Source organism: Psammomys obesus, unplaced genomic scaffold (assembly GCF_907164565.1).
Source record: "Psammomys obesus unplaced genomic scaffold, mPsaObe1.curated_primary_1811, whole genome shotgun sequence".
NCBI lineage: Eukaryota > Metazoa > Chordata > Mammalia > Rodentia > Muridae > Psammomys > Psammomys obesus.
Window position 1 is genome coordinate 2,037,587 of NW_026587215.1, and position 17,692 is coordinate 2,055,278.

Below are 17,692 nucleotides of genomic sequence, written 5' to 3' on the forward strand. Positions count from 1 at the left end.
TCTCCCTCATCTGCAGGAAGCGAGCTTGGATCACGGGCTGTGATGCCAGCTCGGCCACCCGTGGCTGTCTGGTCCTGCGCCATCAACGACCCGTCTGGGCTTGTGTCTGGCCCCACACCTGAGGCCCATACTTAGAAACCCAAACCTAGGCTGTCCCCTTCCCTCCTGAGCCGAGAGGAGAGTTCCCGCTCAGAAGCCGCCACTCCTTCACACCTTGGTACAGCTGGCACCTAGGGCTCCGAGCTCTGGGCACAGCCTGGCCCGGGCCGGTTGGATGGAGAAGTCTGGGTGTCCTCGCAGCGCCCCGCAGCCGCTGCCCTCTGCTCCCAGTTACTTTCTCTTTCTTTTCTGCGATCCCCCGTGGGCCGCTGGAGGGAGGAGCAGGTCTCTCTCCGTCAAGCCTGAGGGCAGAGGGTAGGAGGGAAGGTGGGCAGGAGCCTTGAGAGCTCTGTGGCCCAGAGCCCTCCCATTCCGGGAGCCGAAGCAGGAAGAGGGTGGGGCCTACACTCACATGGCCCCGGAGGTAGGTCACTGGCACTTGTGGGGTCTCCCCAAGCTAGGGCCTGGACGCAGGAAATGCAACCCCAGCGTCTGGGGACCAGAGCCGGGATGGGACCAGCCTGCCTGGGATGCCGCCAACGCAGACACTATTCACCGATCAGGTACCGCCGGCCCCGCTCCTCCAAGGTTCTCACTGCGCCCTCCTCGTGCTGGGGGCCTGAGTCCCTCCATCCCCCCCACCAGCCCTGAGACCTCCCACTCCCTCCACGACGCTCTGTGGCTCCCACTCCCCTCCAGGGTCCCAGCCCTGAGCCACTGCGGCTGCCTCCTGGCTGCCTCTGAAGGGGCCACCCCGCACCCCCTCTCCACACCGCCCCGTCTTTCTTCCTGTTGCAACTCCTCAGCCTGGGGCTGCTTGCCTGTGGGTCTTCCTGCTGATCTCGGGCTGGGCTGGGCTGGGCTGGGCTGGGCTGGGCTGGGCTGGGCTGCGCGTCAGAATTCAAAGAAAAAGTTCACGCAGGCAGAGTTTGGACTCTCCTGTTCGCAGCACTTTTCCGTGGATGTTCTAGGGTATCTGAGCTGTTCTAAGCCAACTTCAGGGGATGCTGGGAGAAGAGAGGACCAGGCTCTCTTTCCCCATCGTGGGAAAGAAAAGTTTCCCCAACACACCCACTGCCTGCATGGTCACTGTGACCTCCCAGAACCACGCCTACAGATACGGCTTGAGAAAAAGAAAAAGAAGGGGGGGGGGGGGCTTGGGGGGAAGTTGGCACTGCAGAGATGGCTCAGCAGTTAAGAACCTTCCATGCAATGTCAGGCAGGGTGGCCAACGCCTGAAATGCCAGCGCTGGGGGAGGCAGTGGGAGGCCGGTCTCTGTGAGTTCGAGGCCAGCCTGGTCTGCAAAGCGAGTCTAGGACAGCCAAGGCTACACAGAGAAACCTTGTCTCAAAAAACCAAACCCAAACAAACAAAAAAAGAACCTTTGCTACTTGCACAAAGGACCGGGGATTCGGCTTGCAGCAAACATACAGAATGGCTCATAATCACCTGTTTTTCCAGCTTCAGAGGATCTAAGGTCATCTCCAGACCTCCAGGCATCCCAGCACACACATATTAGCACACAACACACACACACACACACACACACACACACACACGTATTTTAAAATACACTCAAGAGACACGAGTGTATTTTAAAACTATAGATATGAAAAAGAAAATTAAACCCCAAACTGCCTGCTCCCGTGGTTGACAGTGTGGCCAATTTCTGTCCCCTCTCTTGGTGTCTGTGATTAAAGAATTCTTTAGACTGTTCATAGCAAGTGTTAAGGTAGAAGACAGGCTCGGTGTGTTGCCAAGAAGGGGTGAGTGTGACAGCAAGAGGAGACCACTGTCCCTTCTACACTTCGGCCTGGGGGGGGGCGTTGCAGGCCTTCAAGGCTCGGCCCCCCCCCCCCCCCCCGCCAGTCCCAGTACTGTTTTTTCTGTCTTTGGAACACACACCCTCCCTGAGCAATTTTATTCTGTCCAGTGATGGATAGGCCTGTCCAGAGCCACTGCCAGGTTGGGGTTGGTGGGGGGCTCAGCAAGAACAGCCTGTCTTCAATCTTCAGCAAAAAGCCCCTCGGCAGCCAGCAGTCTCGAGATTAGGAGTCCCACAGCTGGTCAGAGGCACTTATCTGTCAACAGCCTTGTCCCATGCATGGCCTGGTAGCCAGTCCCTGATGTCACTGCTCCTTCCAGAGTCAGAGATAAGACTCAGATACCATTCTGACAAAGGCCGATTAAAGTCTGGCTCTGCCGACTCTGAGGGAGGGGTCCAGCCCGATGTCCTCCAAGCCCGATAATACCTTAACCAGTTCCCAAACCACAGGATGCATCAGCTGGCCGAACCAAGGACTCAGCTCTGCCCCTCCCAGCTCTGAGACAGGGGATCCAGCCCCTGCCTCCTGGTTTGGGGTTTTCCGAGACAGGGTTTCTCTGTGTAGCCCTGGCTGTCCTGGAACTCACTCTGTAGACCAGGCTGGCCTCGAACTCAGAGATCTACCCGCCTCTGCCCTCCGCGTGCTGGGATCAAAGGCGTGCGTCACCACATGCAGCTGTGTTGTGGGATTTTTATTGTGGTAGCGGTCATAGTTTGGCTGCCTTTTCTTCCCCCCAGACAGGCTTTGGTTACGAAGCCCTAGCTAGCCTGGCACTCACTATATAGCTCAAGTAAGGCTCAATCTTGGGCTAATTCTCCTGTTCCTGCTTCCCAAAGACCATAGTTACAGGCTTGGGCTATTCCTGTCTATTAAGTAAGAACATTTCTCGGAGGGTCACAGAAGGACTTGATGAGTTCAGATGCAGGAACTACCGAGACAGGGTAGCGGGGATTTCCTTGACAGCATATCTGTGTGTGTTTGGGGAAGGGGCCTGTTTATGGTGTGTGCGCCCACCTGGAGACCAAGGGTTGATGTCAAATGTCTTCCTCGCTTGCTCTGCACTTCATTTCTTGAGCTAGGGTCTTTCACTGAAACAAGCTTGTGGATGCTGGCTGGCTGGCCAATGAGTTCCTGGGATCCTCCTGTCTCCCAGCTCAGGGTTATGGATGCTGCCGCCATGCTTGAAGGCTTTTACATCTGCTCTGAGACTCGGGACTCGTGTGCACGTGCTTTACTGGAGAGAGCCATCCCTCCAGTCCCGTTTCCCTGCATTTTAAAACCTCCGTGCCAGCCACTCGCACCTCTAACCCTGTAATCCTAGCACTCAGGAGGCAGAGGAAGGTGGATCACTGTGAGTTCGAGGCCAGCCTGGTCTACAAAGTGATGGGACAGCCAAGGGCACACAGAGAAACCCTGCCTCGAAAAAAACGAAATGAAAAAAAAAAACAAAAAAAAAAAACTCCATGCATTGTGGAGGTGCCATGTCAGAAAGGAACGGAGGTGAAACACAGGAGAGCTTTGTGCCTTCCGTGTTCTTGGGTTGCGCCCCCTCCCCCCGCTCTCCCCCAGCCCTGGGGCCCTAGTGGGAGGGCACCGCTCTGGCAGCATTTTTCTCTTCTCTCCCTAGTCTTCCTGCTTGGATAGACTGCAGAGATTGTCAAAGGTTGAGAAGAGGCGGTTCCTTAGGGCTCCAGGAGCCTTGCTCGGCTTGGAGTGGCTCCAGGGCACTCTGCAATTTCTGGTTTTTCTCTCTTTGTGCCTGCAGAAACCGGATAAAGATGTTGTATCAAAGAACATTCTACTTCCACTTTAAGAACCTCCGCCACGCCAACGACCGAAAGAATACTTTCTTGTGCTACGAAGTGAACAGAATAGAGTGCAATTTGCTTGTCCCCTTTTACCAGGGGATCTTTACAAAAGAGGTACTAGGGTTGAGGACGTAGCTCTTGCTTGGTAGAGTGCCTATCTAACATACATGGAGTGCTGGTAAATCCTTCGCAGCGCCCGTAGCTTAAAAATCTGCCAGGATTGGTGGGGTGAATTTCAATGACTTAATTTAATCCAACATGAGCAACATTACTTAAAAGACACACACACACACACACATACACACACTGCTGGGTTTTAAGAGAGGATCTCATTTTTTGGCCCAAGATGGCGTCCAACGTCCCTTGATCCTCCCGTCTCAGTCTGGGATTACAGGTGCAGGCTGCCACGCCCCAATTCCTTTCTCTCTTTGAAAGGAGCTGCATGAGTTAAGCATGATGGTGCTTGCCGTTTCCCTCCATCCTCCACAGGCTGAGGCAGGAAGGAAGGTCAGGAGTCCAAGGTCATCCTTAGCTACATAGTGGAATGGAGCCCCTCACACACACAAACACACAGAAATAAAACAAAAATAGCTTGACACGGTGATACAAGTGCTTTAACTCCAGCACTCAGAAGTCGGAGGCAGCTTTATCTCTGAGTTTGAGGCCTCCTGCTCTGCAGAGCTAGTTCCAGGACAGCCAGGCCTACACAGAGAAAACCTGTGTCAAAACAAATAAACAAACAAAACCCAATAGATAAATACTTTTTTAAAAAACTCAAAGGAAAGGAATTACAAATGACTGAGTTTCACCCCTGATGTAAATGCTATCTCAGATGAGCCACCCTTCAAGGACTCGGTAGCCATTCTTGGCCTATGGTTCCCTGAGGGGGCTCCTTAGCCTATGTCCTCCCCAGCAGGCATGACAGACAGGCAACCAGCTGACCCCAGTGGACCTGGCTACAGCAGGGTTCAGGGTGCTAGCGACAGATGCCAGGGAGAGACAGAATGGATTCGGGCTTAGCAGCTAAACCAGGACCCGTGAGGGAGAAATTAACGAGGGAGAATGGGAAGAGGACGGAGGCACGGAACCAGTCAAGCGGCAGAATGCCCTCCACCCCTCTCCTCAGGAGTTCCCCTTTCTTTCCCAGGGCGACCTCCATGCTGAACTGTGCTTCCTTTACTGGTTCCACAACCAGTTCCTGGAAGAGTCCCCCGGTGACGAGTACAGGATCACGTGGTACCTGTCCTGGAGCCCCTGCTGCGACTGCGCGGAGCAGGTAGCCAGGTTCCTGGCCACACACCGCAACCTGCGCCTGGCCATCTTCAGCGCCCGTCTGTACTACTTCTGGGACCCACATTACCAGGAGAAGCTTCGCAGGCTGACTCAGGAAGGAGCCCGGATGGTCGCCATGGACTACCCAGGTGAGGGGTGGGCATCGGTACCCTCGGATCTGCCAGGCAGTGAAGGAGTTGGGCCTGGGGAGCCAGCCTCAAGGGAGGGATTGTGGAGGGTCCTGCTGGGCCCTGACTGCCTTCTCTCCTCCTCTGTCTCAGAATTTAAAAAGTGTTGGGACAAGTTTGTGTACAATGGTGGACAGCCATTCAGGCCTTGGAAGAGACTGAAAATAAATTTTAGTTTCTACGATTCCAAGCTTCAGGAGATTCTCAGGTGAGGGGCTTTCTCGTGTTTGGCCACGCCTCCCCTTTTCTCCCTCCTCCCAGACCCCTTCTCTTTTGGGGGCATCTTTACCCACAATACCTCCCCACCCCTCACCCTTGTGTCTCCCAGCCGTGACACCATGATTGAATCCTGTTGCAAGTGAATTGGTGTATGTATATAAGCATGGAGAAACCCCATCAGGGCAGCCTTGAGAGTCCAGAGAGATGGCTCAGCAGTTAAGAGCACTGACTGTTCTTCCAGAGGACCTGGGTTCGGTTCCCAGCACCCACATGGTGACTCGCAGCTGTCTGTAACTATAGTTTCAGGCGAGTCTCATGCACACATGCAGGCAAAACACCAATGCGCACAGACATTAAGAGGCGGGAGCAGCCTTGAGTGCTCAGAGGGAGAGGCCGTCGGATCCCCAGCTACTGGAACATTGCTCAGCAGACACTCAGCCAGCCCGTTATGGTCTCTCCAGGCCCAAGAGGCTGCCAGGAAGTTTTTTCTCAGGCTCTCCCCTGGCTTGCAGATGCCCTCTTCTTGTTGAGTCTCTCTGTGCCCTATGGTCCTTCCTTCCTACCGTCCCTCTGTCCAAAGTCCCTCTTCCCATAAATCTGTTTTTTATCTTGGATCTGGACCCACCTAAATGTCTGGCCTTCAAATACCAGTTCCATTCTGAGTCCTAAGGTGTAGGGCCTTGAGCTTGAGCCTCTCACAATGGCTAAGAGGCTTCTTTGTGGGTCCAGACTACCGTGTCCTCACTCTGGCTGTTAGCACCCCAGGAGAATCTCTGACCGTGCCCTGTCACCCGCTTCCATTTTCCAGACCTTACTATACTCTGGAGCCCTTCCTCTTGTTCACCCACTCTGTCAAATGTCTGTCTGATAAAATGTTCCCACAAGCAAAGTTCTGGGTGGGGTGCAGGTGAGCCATGGGGACTGAGCAAAAAGTGGAGTGTACTTACAGACGATGCTGGGGGGGGGGAGAGGGCTTGAGGAACAGAATGGGGAAGAGAAGAAGAAACTGCTCTGTGGGCAAAGGGACTTGCCATTGCAAGCTTTGTGACATGAGTTTGACCCCTGGGACCTACAAAAAGGTGGAAGGAGAGAAACAACTTTACAGGGTTGCCCTTTGACCTCTACCCTTAGGCTGTGGTACGTGAGCACCTACATTATATACATGCATAAACACACACAACAGTAATAATAATAATAGTAGGAGTAACAAATAAGTACTTTTAAGGGTAGAAAGCCGGCCATCAGGGACAGCCGGGGGATGCACCTGTAGGACTGGGAAGGATGGGAAGTGAGACCAGGGGCAGGCATTTGGGAGAAGCTCAGGGGACGGGGTTGATAGACTGACCATGGACAATAGCCCTTGGCGCTTCCCCTGCCGGTTCATGACAGCGTGAGAAGCAAGAGCTCAGCTTGACGCAGATGGCTCTAGGCAGATAGACACAGAGGTGGCGGTCACCGTGGGAGGGCCCTAGCCCCATCCTCCTCTGGGGGCTGTTGGCGAGTCATCTGAGGGTAACCTCCAGGGGTTCTCTGGCTGAGTCAGCACGTCTGACTTCCAAATCTCCCCCCCCCCCCCCCCCCCCCCCGCCTCAGAGGAGAAGTACAGAGGGGTTCTGATTCGGCCTCATGATCCACCGTCCTAGTCATCAACACTGGCCCAAATGATCATGACTGTTTCTTGATTTTTGGAAACCAAAAACCCGTCCTTGAGACCCACCCCCAGGCATCCGGTAGCCTCCTGAGCCTGGCATGGCGCCCCGGCTGGCATATCTCCTGTCTTCCCTGGCTCACAGAGTTGGTGTGTTTTTGTTCCTCACAGGGCCTCTCAAGGCCGGAGACATGAGAATATTCTCTAGGGAGAAGCCAGGGTTCCACCCTTTGATGTGGGAGATACTTCAGCTTCTGGCATGGCTAAGATGCTCAGTGTACAGATGTGGCCTCTTCCTAAAAGGACCCGGCTCGTCCTGGAGTCTTCCTCAGACCCTGGCTCCAGGACAGATGGGGGAGGAGGGGCTCTCTCAGCTCTGGCCTGAGCCAGGGCAGGATGGAGGATGAGAGCGGGGAGGAGGCCTGCCGGGGACTCCTGTTCATGTGAGAGCCAGGCCCTGAGGTGACAGCTTTCACAGAACCTTCTTTGTATTTTCTAATCTGAGGATCCTTGGTTGTGACTTGCCAAAGCAGGCCAACAGCTTCAGGAATGTGAACTTGAAGTCCATGTCCTTGTAGCTTAAACCTGGCAGGCCCTGTGGGGGGCACCTCTTCCCCAGCCCTCTACTTCTGCTACTTCCCTGGGAACAATGAGGGCCACAGAATCGGCAGCTGGAGGAGGAGGAAGCACATCCGCAGACCTGGCCAGTGCTCCCACCATGTTGTTTAGCTATGTGTCCTCAAGAGACAGTCTCAGCCTCTCTGTGCTCGAGACCTCTTCTGAGACGTCAGAGCCATGACATCTGCCCCCGCTGTATTGTTGGGATAGCAGACAGAAGGCAGAAGGTTCAGTTTGTGAGGAGAGTACCATCTCCCGTTCTGGCATTTATTTCCTCTTTCCATTTGGATCCCTGTTCAGACCACATGGGCAGAACTGCTTAGGCTAGGCCCTGTTTTGCTGAGCCAAAGGACAATGGAAAGGAAAGGGAGCCCGAGATAGAGCCAGCCCAACTGTCCTGGGCCCTCCTGTTTCAGGGCGGGACCTGTAGCTCACTGTCAGGGTCTCAGAGAAGGAGCTGACTAAGCAGGAAGTGGAGGCCCAGACTGAAGGACCCAGAGCAAGGCTAGGACCAACCTGCTCAGGATACCTGTCCCCACAGGATGTCTCAGAGAAGGTATGTGGGAAGCTCAAGAGCAGAGAAGATGGACAGGACCCACAGAGAGTAGGAAAAGAGAGGAACAGCTGGTCAGAGGCAGGTGGATCTCTAAGTTCGAGGCCAGCCTGGTCCAAGAGCTAGTTCTAGGATAGCCAAGTCTACACAAAGATTCTCTGGTGGGGGTTGGGAGGTCCCACCCAGAGACTCTGTAGGAGTGAGCGAGGTCACACAGCTGCTGTTTGGGAGCCCAGTCACAAACCAGGGACTTTCCCAAGGCCACAGGCCACCTCAAGAGAGAAGCAAAGCGCCAAACAGTGCCTAATGCAAGGGGAGGTGGCTGGGGCAGCTGCCTTGCTCGCCCCCCACCCTAGGCTCCGCCCCTCAGAGAACCCCGCTGTTTCCCCACTTGTGTGCTTTTAGGAGCCTTGCGTTACTTTTGTATTTTTCATACGTCTTTATAATTCTTCAGTCAATGCACGAACCGACAGGTTCAGTTACGGTGTTTTCCCAAGTGTGTATCACTACAGTTGGCGCACACACCTCTTGTCCCCTCCCTCACCACAAACGGTCTCCCTCCCGCTTTCACACGTACACGCATACACACACACACGCACACGCACACGCACACACACGTGTATACGAATGAGGCACCCTGGCTTTGCATTTCTGTCTGGCGTCCTCGCTTAGTCCCCAGGGGCATCCGTTTACCTGTAAAGCTCGTCCTCCCTGCTGTCTGGCTGAGGAAGCCTCCACTGCGTATCCAGGCTCCCCTTTCTTCATCCAGTCTTCTGCTGATGGACACACCTACGCTGCCCCCGTGTTTTGTGTCTGGGTCACACGCTATTTTAGCCCTTGGTCGTCTGCTGTCCCATAGTGACTACGCTAGGGTGTATTCCTCCCCCCCCCTCCCGCATACACGGAGGGGCCTCTCCCCATATGCCCTTTCCTCGCCAACGTCTGTTGCCAGTCATTTTTTCTTAATTTAATTTGTCTGTTTGTTTGTTTAGCTCTTTTAGACAGTCTCTCACCGGGTAGCCCTGGCTAGCCTGGGGCTCTCCTAGATCAGGCTGCTCTCCGGCTTGCTACAATCCTCCTGCCTCTGCTGCCCACGTGCCGGGATTGTAGGCATGAGCTATTGCTGAGTGAGACGGAAACTCAATCTGTAGGTTGTGGGTTGTGAGGCCTGTATAACGTATATATGTGTTCATGTGTGTGCACGAGCGTGTGGTGTGTGGCCAATGGTCGGGAGGTCTGAGAAATGCTAGGTGCGTCCCTCGGTTGCTCCCTACCTTAGTTTTTGAGACGGGTTTCATTGAGTTGGCTGCGTGCTTGGGATAGCCAGCTCCAAGGACAACCTGGACCAAGCAGTGCTGGGATTTCAGCCTCTACAGACGGCTTTTTGCGTGGGTGCTAGGGATCTCAACCCAGAACCTCATGCTCACACAGCGAGCATCTCACTAGCTTTGTGATCGCCCAGGCCTCAGTTCGGTTTTGATTTACATTTCCCTACTGGCTAAAGATGCTGAACTTTTTTTTTTTTTTTCATCCTTTGTAGTTCTTTTGAGAAATGTCTTTTCTCTTTATTTCTCACTTAGTGATTGGATAGTGGGGTTTTGGTGTTTAGTTTTTGGTTTTTTGTTTTTAGCTCTTTTTATCTTCGACATATGAATCCTTTGTTAGATGCATGACTTGGCAAAGATCCTCTCCCATTCTAGATAAGAGTCTCAATCCATTTTTTTGTGTTGTGTGTGTGTGCTGGTAAGTGGGTGCCACGGAGCACATGGAGAGGTCAGGGGACAACTTGTGAGAGTCAGTTCTCTTATACTCTGTGGGTGTGGCCTTTCTCTCTGAGACATGAGTACACACACACACACGCACACACACACACACATGGCACAGATGCCTTCAGGTACCCTGGGGAAAACCCTGGCTCCTCAAGGGCTCCAAGGTAGGAGAAACAGAAGAACAATGTGGAGACAAAATTCTCCAGTCCCCACAAAGTGTACCAAGTAATACACACACACACACACACCACTGCATAAATTAAAATGAAATGAATCTCATCTTAGTAGGACCTGCCTGGTGATGGTGTGTGGGCCCAGACCTCTTGCTGTCCCGGAACTCCTTCTGTAGACCAGGCTGGTCTTGAACTCACAGATTCACCTGCTCATGCCTCCCGAGCGGTGGGGCTAAAGGTGTGCGCCACCGCTGCGCGTCTGTGGCACAGACCTTTAATCCTTGCACCAAGAGGTGGATCTCTGCGTTAAAGGCTAACCTGATCTACATGGTGAGTTTTAGGTCAGCCAGAGCTACACAGTGAGACCCTGCGTTTAAAAGCCAGAAATCTGCCTGGTGGGCACAGGCTGGGATGGGTGTAAGTGAATCGTGGGTCCTTTTGAAAAGAAAGCATAAGTGCACCAGTGGCTTACTGTTGGAACAGGGCTGTCCTGCCTGTCACCTCGAGCACTTTGGATGTCATAGGAGGAGCCCACAGCGTGTCCACCCCAGGGTCTGGCCACCCTTCTTGCCCCTTTATTATCCTTGGTTTAGACTCATAAGACTTGGTGGTTGAATACACTGAAGGACAATGTGTCCTACCGGGCTCTTTCCGCGCCGCTAATAACCCAGGTGTTTCTGGTCCGATTGCTATTTGGGTGCTGTGTGTGCACTCACGCATGCACGCGCCCACACCCACACCCACACTTCTTGGCAGGCGAGGGGCTTGGTCTCACATGAGTCTTCCGATGACAGAATGTTACCTTCCAGGAAGATCTGGCCAAGAGGAGAAAAGTCTGGGGAGCACAGGGATAGCTTGGTGGTTCAAAGCGCCAGCTGCTCTTGAAGAGGGACCTTGCACTCAGCACCAGGCAGCTCATAATTGCCTGTAGCTCAGTTTTCAGATCTGACACCCTCTCCGGTCCTCAGCAGGCACCTGCACGCACCCGTGGACGCATATCCACCTTTCCCCACATAATTAAAATTAAAAGTGAAAACTAAAATCTTTTTTTTTAAACTATAACCTTTTTTTTTTTTTTAAAAAAAAAAAATAAAGTTTCATTGATCTCAGGCAATGAACTTAACCTTGGGCAGGGGAAGGTAAACACAGAAGGGCAAAGTCTTACCTATGGAAGGTGTGCGGTTCCCCCTGAGAACGTGGGGTCACTTGGTCCTGATAAGCAGGCAGGGCAGAGAGCAGACTGGAATGGAAACTGGCGTTTTGGTCTGGTGACTGCGGGGCTGGGCGCAGATTGTTTGGCCTCTTCACACCGTTTCTCAGAGGACGGACACCTCCCTCCAACAGACCTCCCTAAGAAACAAAGGGATGGCCTTTGTCCCCCCCGTAGTCTGTAGTCTTGGGAATTGGGCCTTTCCTGCCTGGGATTTAAGACGGGCCGTTGCCCCTAGGTTTGACATTTATTCAATTGCTTCCCCTTCAGCAGGCCCGTTTTTCCTTTTGAGAGTTAAGTTGGGTGAGCTGGGCCAAAAAAAAAAAAAGCAGCTACCCAAAATGTCCCATCCTTCTTAAGGCCTTAAGAATCTCACCAAACTTTACATGTGGTGAGGTTGCTTTTTTTTTTTTTTTTTTAATGTATAAATGTTTTCCTTGCACTTACATAAATGCACCAGCATACCCTGCCTGTAGGGAGCGGAAGAGGATACCGGATACTCTGGAACTGGCGTTCCAGAAGGCTGCTAGCCATCACGTCATCACGTGGGTGCTGGCAGCCGAGCCTGGGTCCTTTGCAAGGGTAGCGAGTGCTCTTAACCACTGAGTCAGTCACCTGGAGCCCTTCAGGTGGTGAGTGAGTTTCTGCAGGTCTGAATCTTGACAGAGAAGCACGAAAGCCAGAAAACAGGGAATTCCTGGACACTTGGGAGGACAGGGAGGAGGAAGATGGCTCAGGGCGTATGAGTATTTGCTTTGCAAGCATGAAGACCTGAGTTCAAATTCCAGTACCCATGTTAAAAGGGGGGGGGCAATACTACACATGGTCATAGCCCCAGCACTGGGTGTTGAAGATGGCCAGATCCCAGGAACTCACCAGCCAAGCAGTGTAGACTAAATGGACGACAGATGAGGATACCCAGGGTCCTGCTCTGGCCTCCACATGGGCACACACAGTGCGCACGTCCGCATACATGTACCAGACAAAGGAGGAGCTGCACAGTGGGACCTCGGAGGACCATGTAGGTCTCCTGGTCTGGGAGAGGACACTATGATCTGCTGACATGACACAGGAAGCTGGACAGCTGCAGAGTCTGAAAGTCAGATGTATTCTAGTTTAAAATAAAGCAACCTAAGACAGAGGGTGACTGTCCAATGGTGGGAAAGTTTGCCAATCAACGGAAGATGGAGTCGCAAGCAGAGGTCAAAGGGTTGGGGGCTCACTGCAGAGAAGCGTCGAGGAAAGGCAGGCAAGAAGGGAAAGTTAAGAGGTCTGACTCCAGGCCGCAGGCACAGATTCACTGGAGACAAGCTGCCATCCGTGCCACACTCAGAAATCAGGGGCTGAGACATAAGAATGGTGTGTTCCACAGGCGGGAAGGAGAGAGGGAAAGATACCCGGGACACACATATTCACCCAGGATGACCTGGCCTTCCCGTATTTGAACTGGGAAGTGAAATGGCAGAAAAGAAACAGTCCCCCCTCCCTTCTGGGCTAAGGGAGGACCACCTTGTCCCAGAGTTGCTTTGGCCAGAAACCATCAAGTTGCCAGCGGGAGGAAGGCCTTTGATTAAGGAGGCTGGGTCACTCATCCCTGAGAGCTGAGTTTCCTTGTCCACGTAAGAGCAGGACCCATCAGATGTCCCTAGTCCCACACAAAGAGTAGCCCCCCAAAAAAAAAAAATCCACGCCTTCACTCCAAAGGCAATGGAGTGTGCTGGAGCCCAGGCACCAGGGGAACAGCCCTGGCTAGCGTCAGCGCTTGATGCCACTCACCAAGGGCTTCGAGGAAAGAGAAACAAGAACAGCGAGGAGGCCATGTGGGGATGTGATGATGAAGAAGGTGTCAAAAGCACAGGAGGATAATTCATTGCCTTGGCTGCTGCAGGTAAGGCAACAGGAACTGCAGAGGTGCTCCATAGGGCTCCCTCTTCAGGGAGGGTCTATGCGGACAGTCAGGAAAGTGACGTCATGTAGGGACACCAATTCAAGTTCAGACTTAGTGCCGGCAAGATGTCTGAGTAGGCAAAGGGGCCAACCCGATGAGTCACACGGTGGAAGGAAGGGACCGGCTCCTGCATGCTAACCTCTGACCTCCGCATGCACGCTATGACATTTATGCGCACTGCTCATAGGTAAATAAACCTAAAGCGTGTTCTTAAATGGTTCAGCGTGACCGCCTAGCCTAAATGGCATTCCCGGGGAGTCTGGAGGCAAGGTGCAGGGTGGTAGGGAAAATTTTCCCCCCAGTGCACCCGCATCGTTCCCCTCGTTAGCCCCGAGGTCACGTTCTCAGGCCTTCACGTGTGTGTTTCTGTTTTGTTTCTTGTACGGTAGCCCAGGGAGCCTGCTACGGGAAGAAGTGTTTCGAGTGCAGTTTAGTAACAGTCAGAGGGCCGTGCCAATCCAGCCGGGCCGCTACTGCCGCAGGAAGACCTACCTGTGCTACCAGCTGGAGCAGCCCGGTGCCCAAGAGCCACTCAAAGGCTGCCTGCAAAACAAGGTATCGGTCGGGAGAGGCAGCCGGGGACGTCCCCCTCCGATAGCTACATCACCAACACCTGAGTCCCAACTTCCACTTCCTTCTTTCTCACACACTGCTGGTCACTCTTTCCTGCTGGTCCTGGTTCTTGCCCTCGAGTAGGACACTCTCCTGCCCCTCAGGTGCACTCAGTGTCTGACCATCCTCCCAGCTCAGCTTTTTTTTTTTTTTTTACTGTCTTGGAGAAACAATGTACCATCCACAGTGGCATCTTCGCGGCTGTCTTCCAGACTGCCTGCCCCTCCCTTTTCCTACAGCTAGCTCTTCCGCGTCCTGATTAAAACATCGGGAGTTTTGGAGTGAGTGGCACACGCCTTTGATCCCCGACACTCAAGAGGCAGAGGCAGGTGGAGCTCTCTGAGTTCTGGGCCAGCCTGGTCTACAGAGTTAGAGCCAGAGCTACAGAGAGACCCTATCTCCAGGGAGAAAAGAGAGAATGAATGAATGAATGAATAAGTATATAAGTGGGTGAATGCAGAAAGAAAGGGCTCTCCCTGTGCTGACATTAGGAAATTCACAAGACAGAACCCCTGGTCTCCAAGCTTACCAGCAACCACATAACATCTGGCTTCTGCCTTCTAACTCTTCTCTCGGCCTGGACTCCCCTCAGAAAGGCAAACATGCAGAAATCCGCCTCATTGATGAGATGCGTTCCCTGGGGCTGGGCAAAGCGCAGATTACCTGCTACCTCACGTGGAGTCCCTGCAGGAAGTGTGCCCAGGAACTGGCTACATTCAAAAAGGATCACCCAGACCTGGTTCTGCGCATCTACGCCTCCCGCCTGTACTTCCACTGGAGCAGGAAGTACCAGAAAGGGCTGTGCTTCCTGTGGCTCTCAGGGATCCACATAGACGTCATGGACCTCCCGCGTAAGAAGGGGCCACAGCCACCAGTGGGCAAAGGTCTCTAGGCTCCGAGAGGACAAGCCCTGGGCCAGGAGGATGGGGAAAAAGCTGGCAGGAAGGGAGAATGCTGGCCCTATTGAGGCCTCTGCAAGGCCTGGGGCCTCACTAGCTACCCTCTTCTCCATCTCAGAGTTTACTGACTGCTGGACAAACTTCGTGAACCCTCAAAGGCTGTTCAAGCCGTGGCATGGACTGGAAAAAAACAGCCAGAGCATAAAAAGGAGGCTGAGGAGGATCAAGGAGGTAAGAACTGTGCTACAGACCCTGCCTCCTAGCGCAGGCTCCGCCCCTTCAGCATACCCCGCCCTGTTAGAGGCCCCATCCTCCGCGGCAGCCCTCCGACAGTCCAGGCTTCCTGCTGCAGACTCTCTCTTTCCCCGTGCCTTGGACCCCATACTTCACCCTCCCCAAAGCCAGGCCTCTCATCTCCAGACATCTGTTCTCGGTCCTGTCTTCTCTCCCTCAGGCACTTTCCTCAGCTCTCTGTCCCTGTTGTTAACTTGAACATCCCTTTCCTCAAACCCATTGGCACACCCTAATTTCTCTCTCTCTCAACAGTCCTGGAATCTGCAAGATTTGATAAATGATTTTGAAAAACTACAACTTGGACCCCCGTTGCCCTGAATGGCAAGAAGAGATTCAAGACAGTCTCTAGACGGCCTTTGGGTTCTACCCCAATCCCAAGTCTAGAAGATCTTGCTCTCCTGTTTTAATTTTTCCTTTTGGTTTTTTGTTGTTTTGTTTTGTTTTTTTTTTTGAGGACAGGGTCTCACTGTGTAGCCTGCTTCTCTGGAACTCACTATTGGAACAGGCTGGCCTTAAACTCAAAGATCCACTTGCTTCTGCCCTCTAGTGCTAGGAATAAAGCATGCTCCACTGTTCTGGGCCTTCCTTTCCTTCCTTGTTCTTTTATTTTCTCTCTCTCTCTTTCTCTCTCTCTCTCTCTTCTCTCTCTCTCTCTCTGGTTTTTCAAGACAGGGTTTCTCTGTGTAGCCTTGACTGTCCAGGATGGCCTCAAACTCACAGTGATCCACCTGCCTCTGCCTCCTCCAAGTGCTGGGATTACAGGCGTGTGCCACAGCACCGAACTCTTAATTCTCATTTTATCTCCCCCTCCACCCCCATCGATAGGTGCTTAATTTTGTAAGTGAAAAATTTAAGTTGGGCCAGGCTTGGTGAAGCATGCCTTTAATCCCAGGACTCAGGTGGCAAAGGCAGGAGGATCTCTGTGAGTTTGAGACCAGCCTCATCTGCATGGTGAGCTCCAGGACTATACAAACAGACCCAGTCTCAAACAAACAAACAAATAAATAGGGAGAAGAAAAAGAAAAAAAAATTAAGTTGGTCTTGATGCGCCCTGTCTGTTTAAGGCAAGAGGATTGTCACAAGTTTGAGGTCATCCTGGGCTATATATAATGAGATCCTGTCTCAAAAAATAGAATTGTTAGGGGATGGTTTGGTGCTATGCATTCAAATGCTAAATTACTGGCTTCCAAGATCTGACTGCAGCTCATTCTCACATATACCAAGTGATGTTGTGTAAACTTTGCTCGCCAATATTATCTGACTGGTTAAATAAAGTTGCTGAGAGCCTGTAACTGGGCAGAAGTAGGCAGAGCTTGGGTTCCTGGGCTTGGGGGTCAGATAGGGACCACAAGGCTAGGAGGAGAGAAAGGAAGCAGAGGATGTAGCAGGAGGTGAAGAACCTGGAGGGAAGGAAGTCATGGGGAGTATGGACCTTGAGCATGTGGCCTTGAGAGCTGGCCTGATGGAACAGAGGCAGCCCAGGCAGGAACAATTATGGCAGGTAACTGGAGGGTGTGTTGCTGGGAAATAGCAAAATAGCTTAGGGGGGTTGGTATCTGCCCAGTTACTATGCTTTAAAGCTTTCATAAATCCAAGAGGTTCTCAGTCTCGATTATTTGGGAAATAACTCGGATAGAGAAGCCCTCTAGAGTCTAGTAATCCTTCTAAAACTAAAATCAAGAGGGGAAAAAAAAAGTCTTAAAATCCAAAAAACCTGTGTTTGTTACTAAGAAAGTAGACAGCCAGGCCTCTCACCTGTCCCAGGGAGAATGACAAGAAAGGGAGCTGGAGAGACGGCTTGCTGCTCTTGAAGATCCCAGCACCCTCCTCTGGCAGCTCACAACTGCTCTATTTCCAGCTCCAGGGTATCTGATGCTCTCTCCTGGACTCTGTGAGCACCCCTCATCTACACGCACATACACATAAGTCAAAGGGGAAAAGGGACAAAAAGTCTGTGGGCAAGTGTGGGACAGTGAGATTATTTTAACTGTGTCCTGTTCCTTCCAAATCTCTACTATGTGTCTCGATAGAATAAGCCAGGCTTGGTGCTATACCCCTGCAGTCCTGTGTGCTGCAGAGGCTGAGGCAGGAGGATCTCAATCAGGTACTGGCCTCAATCAAGGCCAGCCTGGACAATTTGGTGACAGCTGTCTCCGCCAACAAAATGAGCCAATTCGAGCCAAACTCAAGTAGAAAAGGCAGGTTTATTGGGAGCAGCTCTCGGATGGGTCCACTGGTCCCAGGGACCCCGTGCTGGGCAGCTCAGAGTTGTCTGTGGCTACAGGCCCCCAGGGGATCTAACATCCTCTTCTGGCCTTTGAGGGCCTCTGCACACACATGGCATCCACTGAGCTCGACACATGCGTACACATAGAGAGAAATAAATCTCTTTATAAAAAGATAGCAGTCAATAGGGGCTGAGAGAGGGCTCAGACCCAAGTGGGCTGCTCTTTGTAGAGGCTGCAAGTTGAATTCCCAGTATCCACAACCACCTCCAACTCTTGCTCCAGGGTGACCTGACTCCTCTGGCCTCCATGGGCACCTAAATCATAGGC

At 52.6% G+C, this 17,692-nt stretch overlaps 1 protein-coding gene across 1 annotated transcript; it reads left to right on the forward strand.

Annotated features, from left to right (window-relative positions):
- The first annotated feature begins 492 nt into the window (after positions 1-492).
- LOC129673266 (DNA dC->dU-editing enzyme APOBEC-3-like) lies at positions 493-16,732 on the forward strand. Its single transcript, XM_055602985.1, has 8 exons — positions 493-662; positions 3,692-3,848; positions 4,882-5,155; positions 5,288-5,402; positions 13,722-13,887; positions 14,537-14,795; positions 14,962-15,074; positions 15,390-16,732. Exons 1-8 carry the CDS (start codon positions 577-579, stop codon positions 15,453-15,455), a joined length of 1,236 nt encoding a protein of 411 aa, XP_055458960.1. The 5' UTR covers positions 493-576; the 3' UTR covers positions 15,456-16,732.
- Positions 16,733-17,692: the final 960 nt, after the last annotated feature.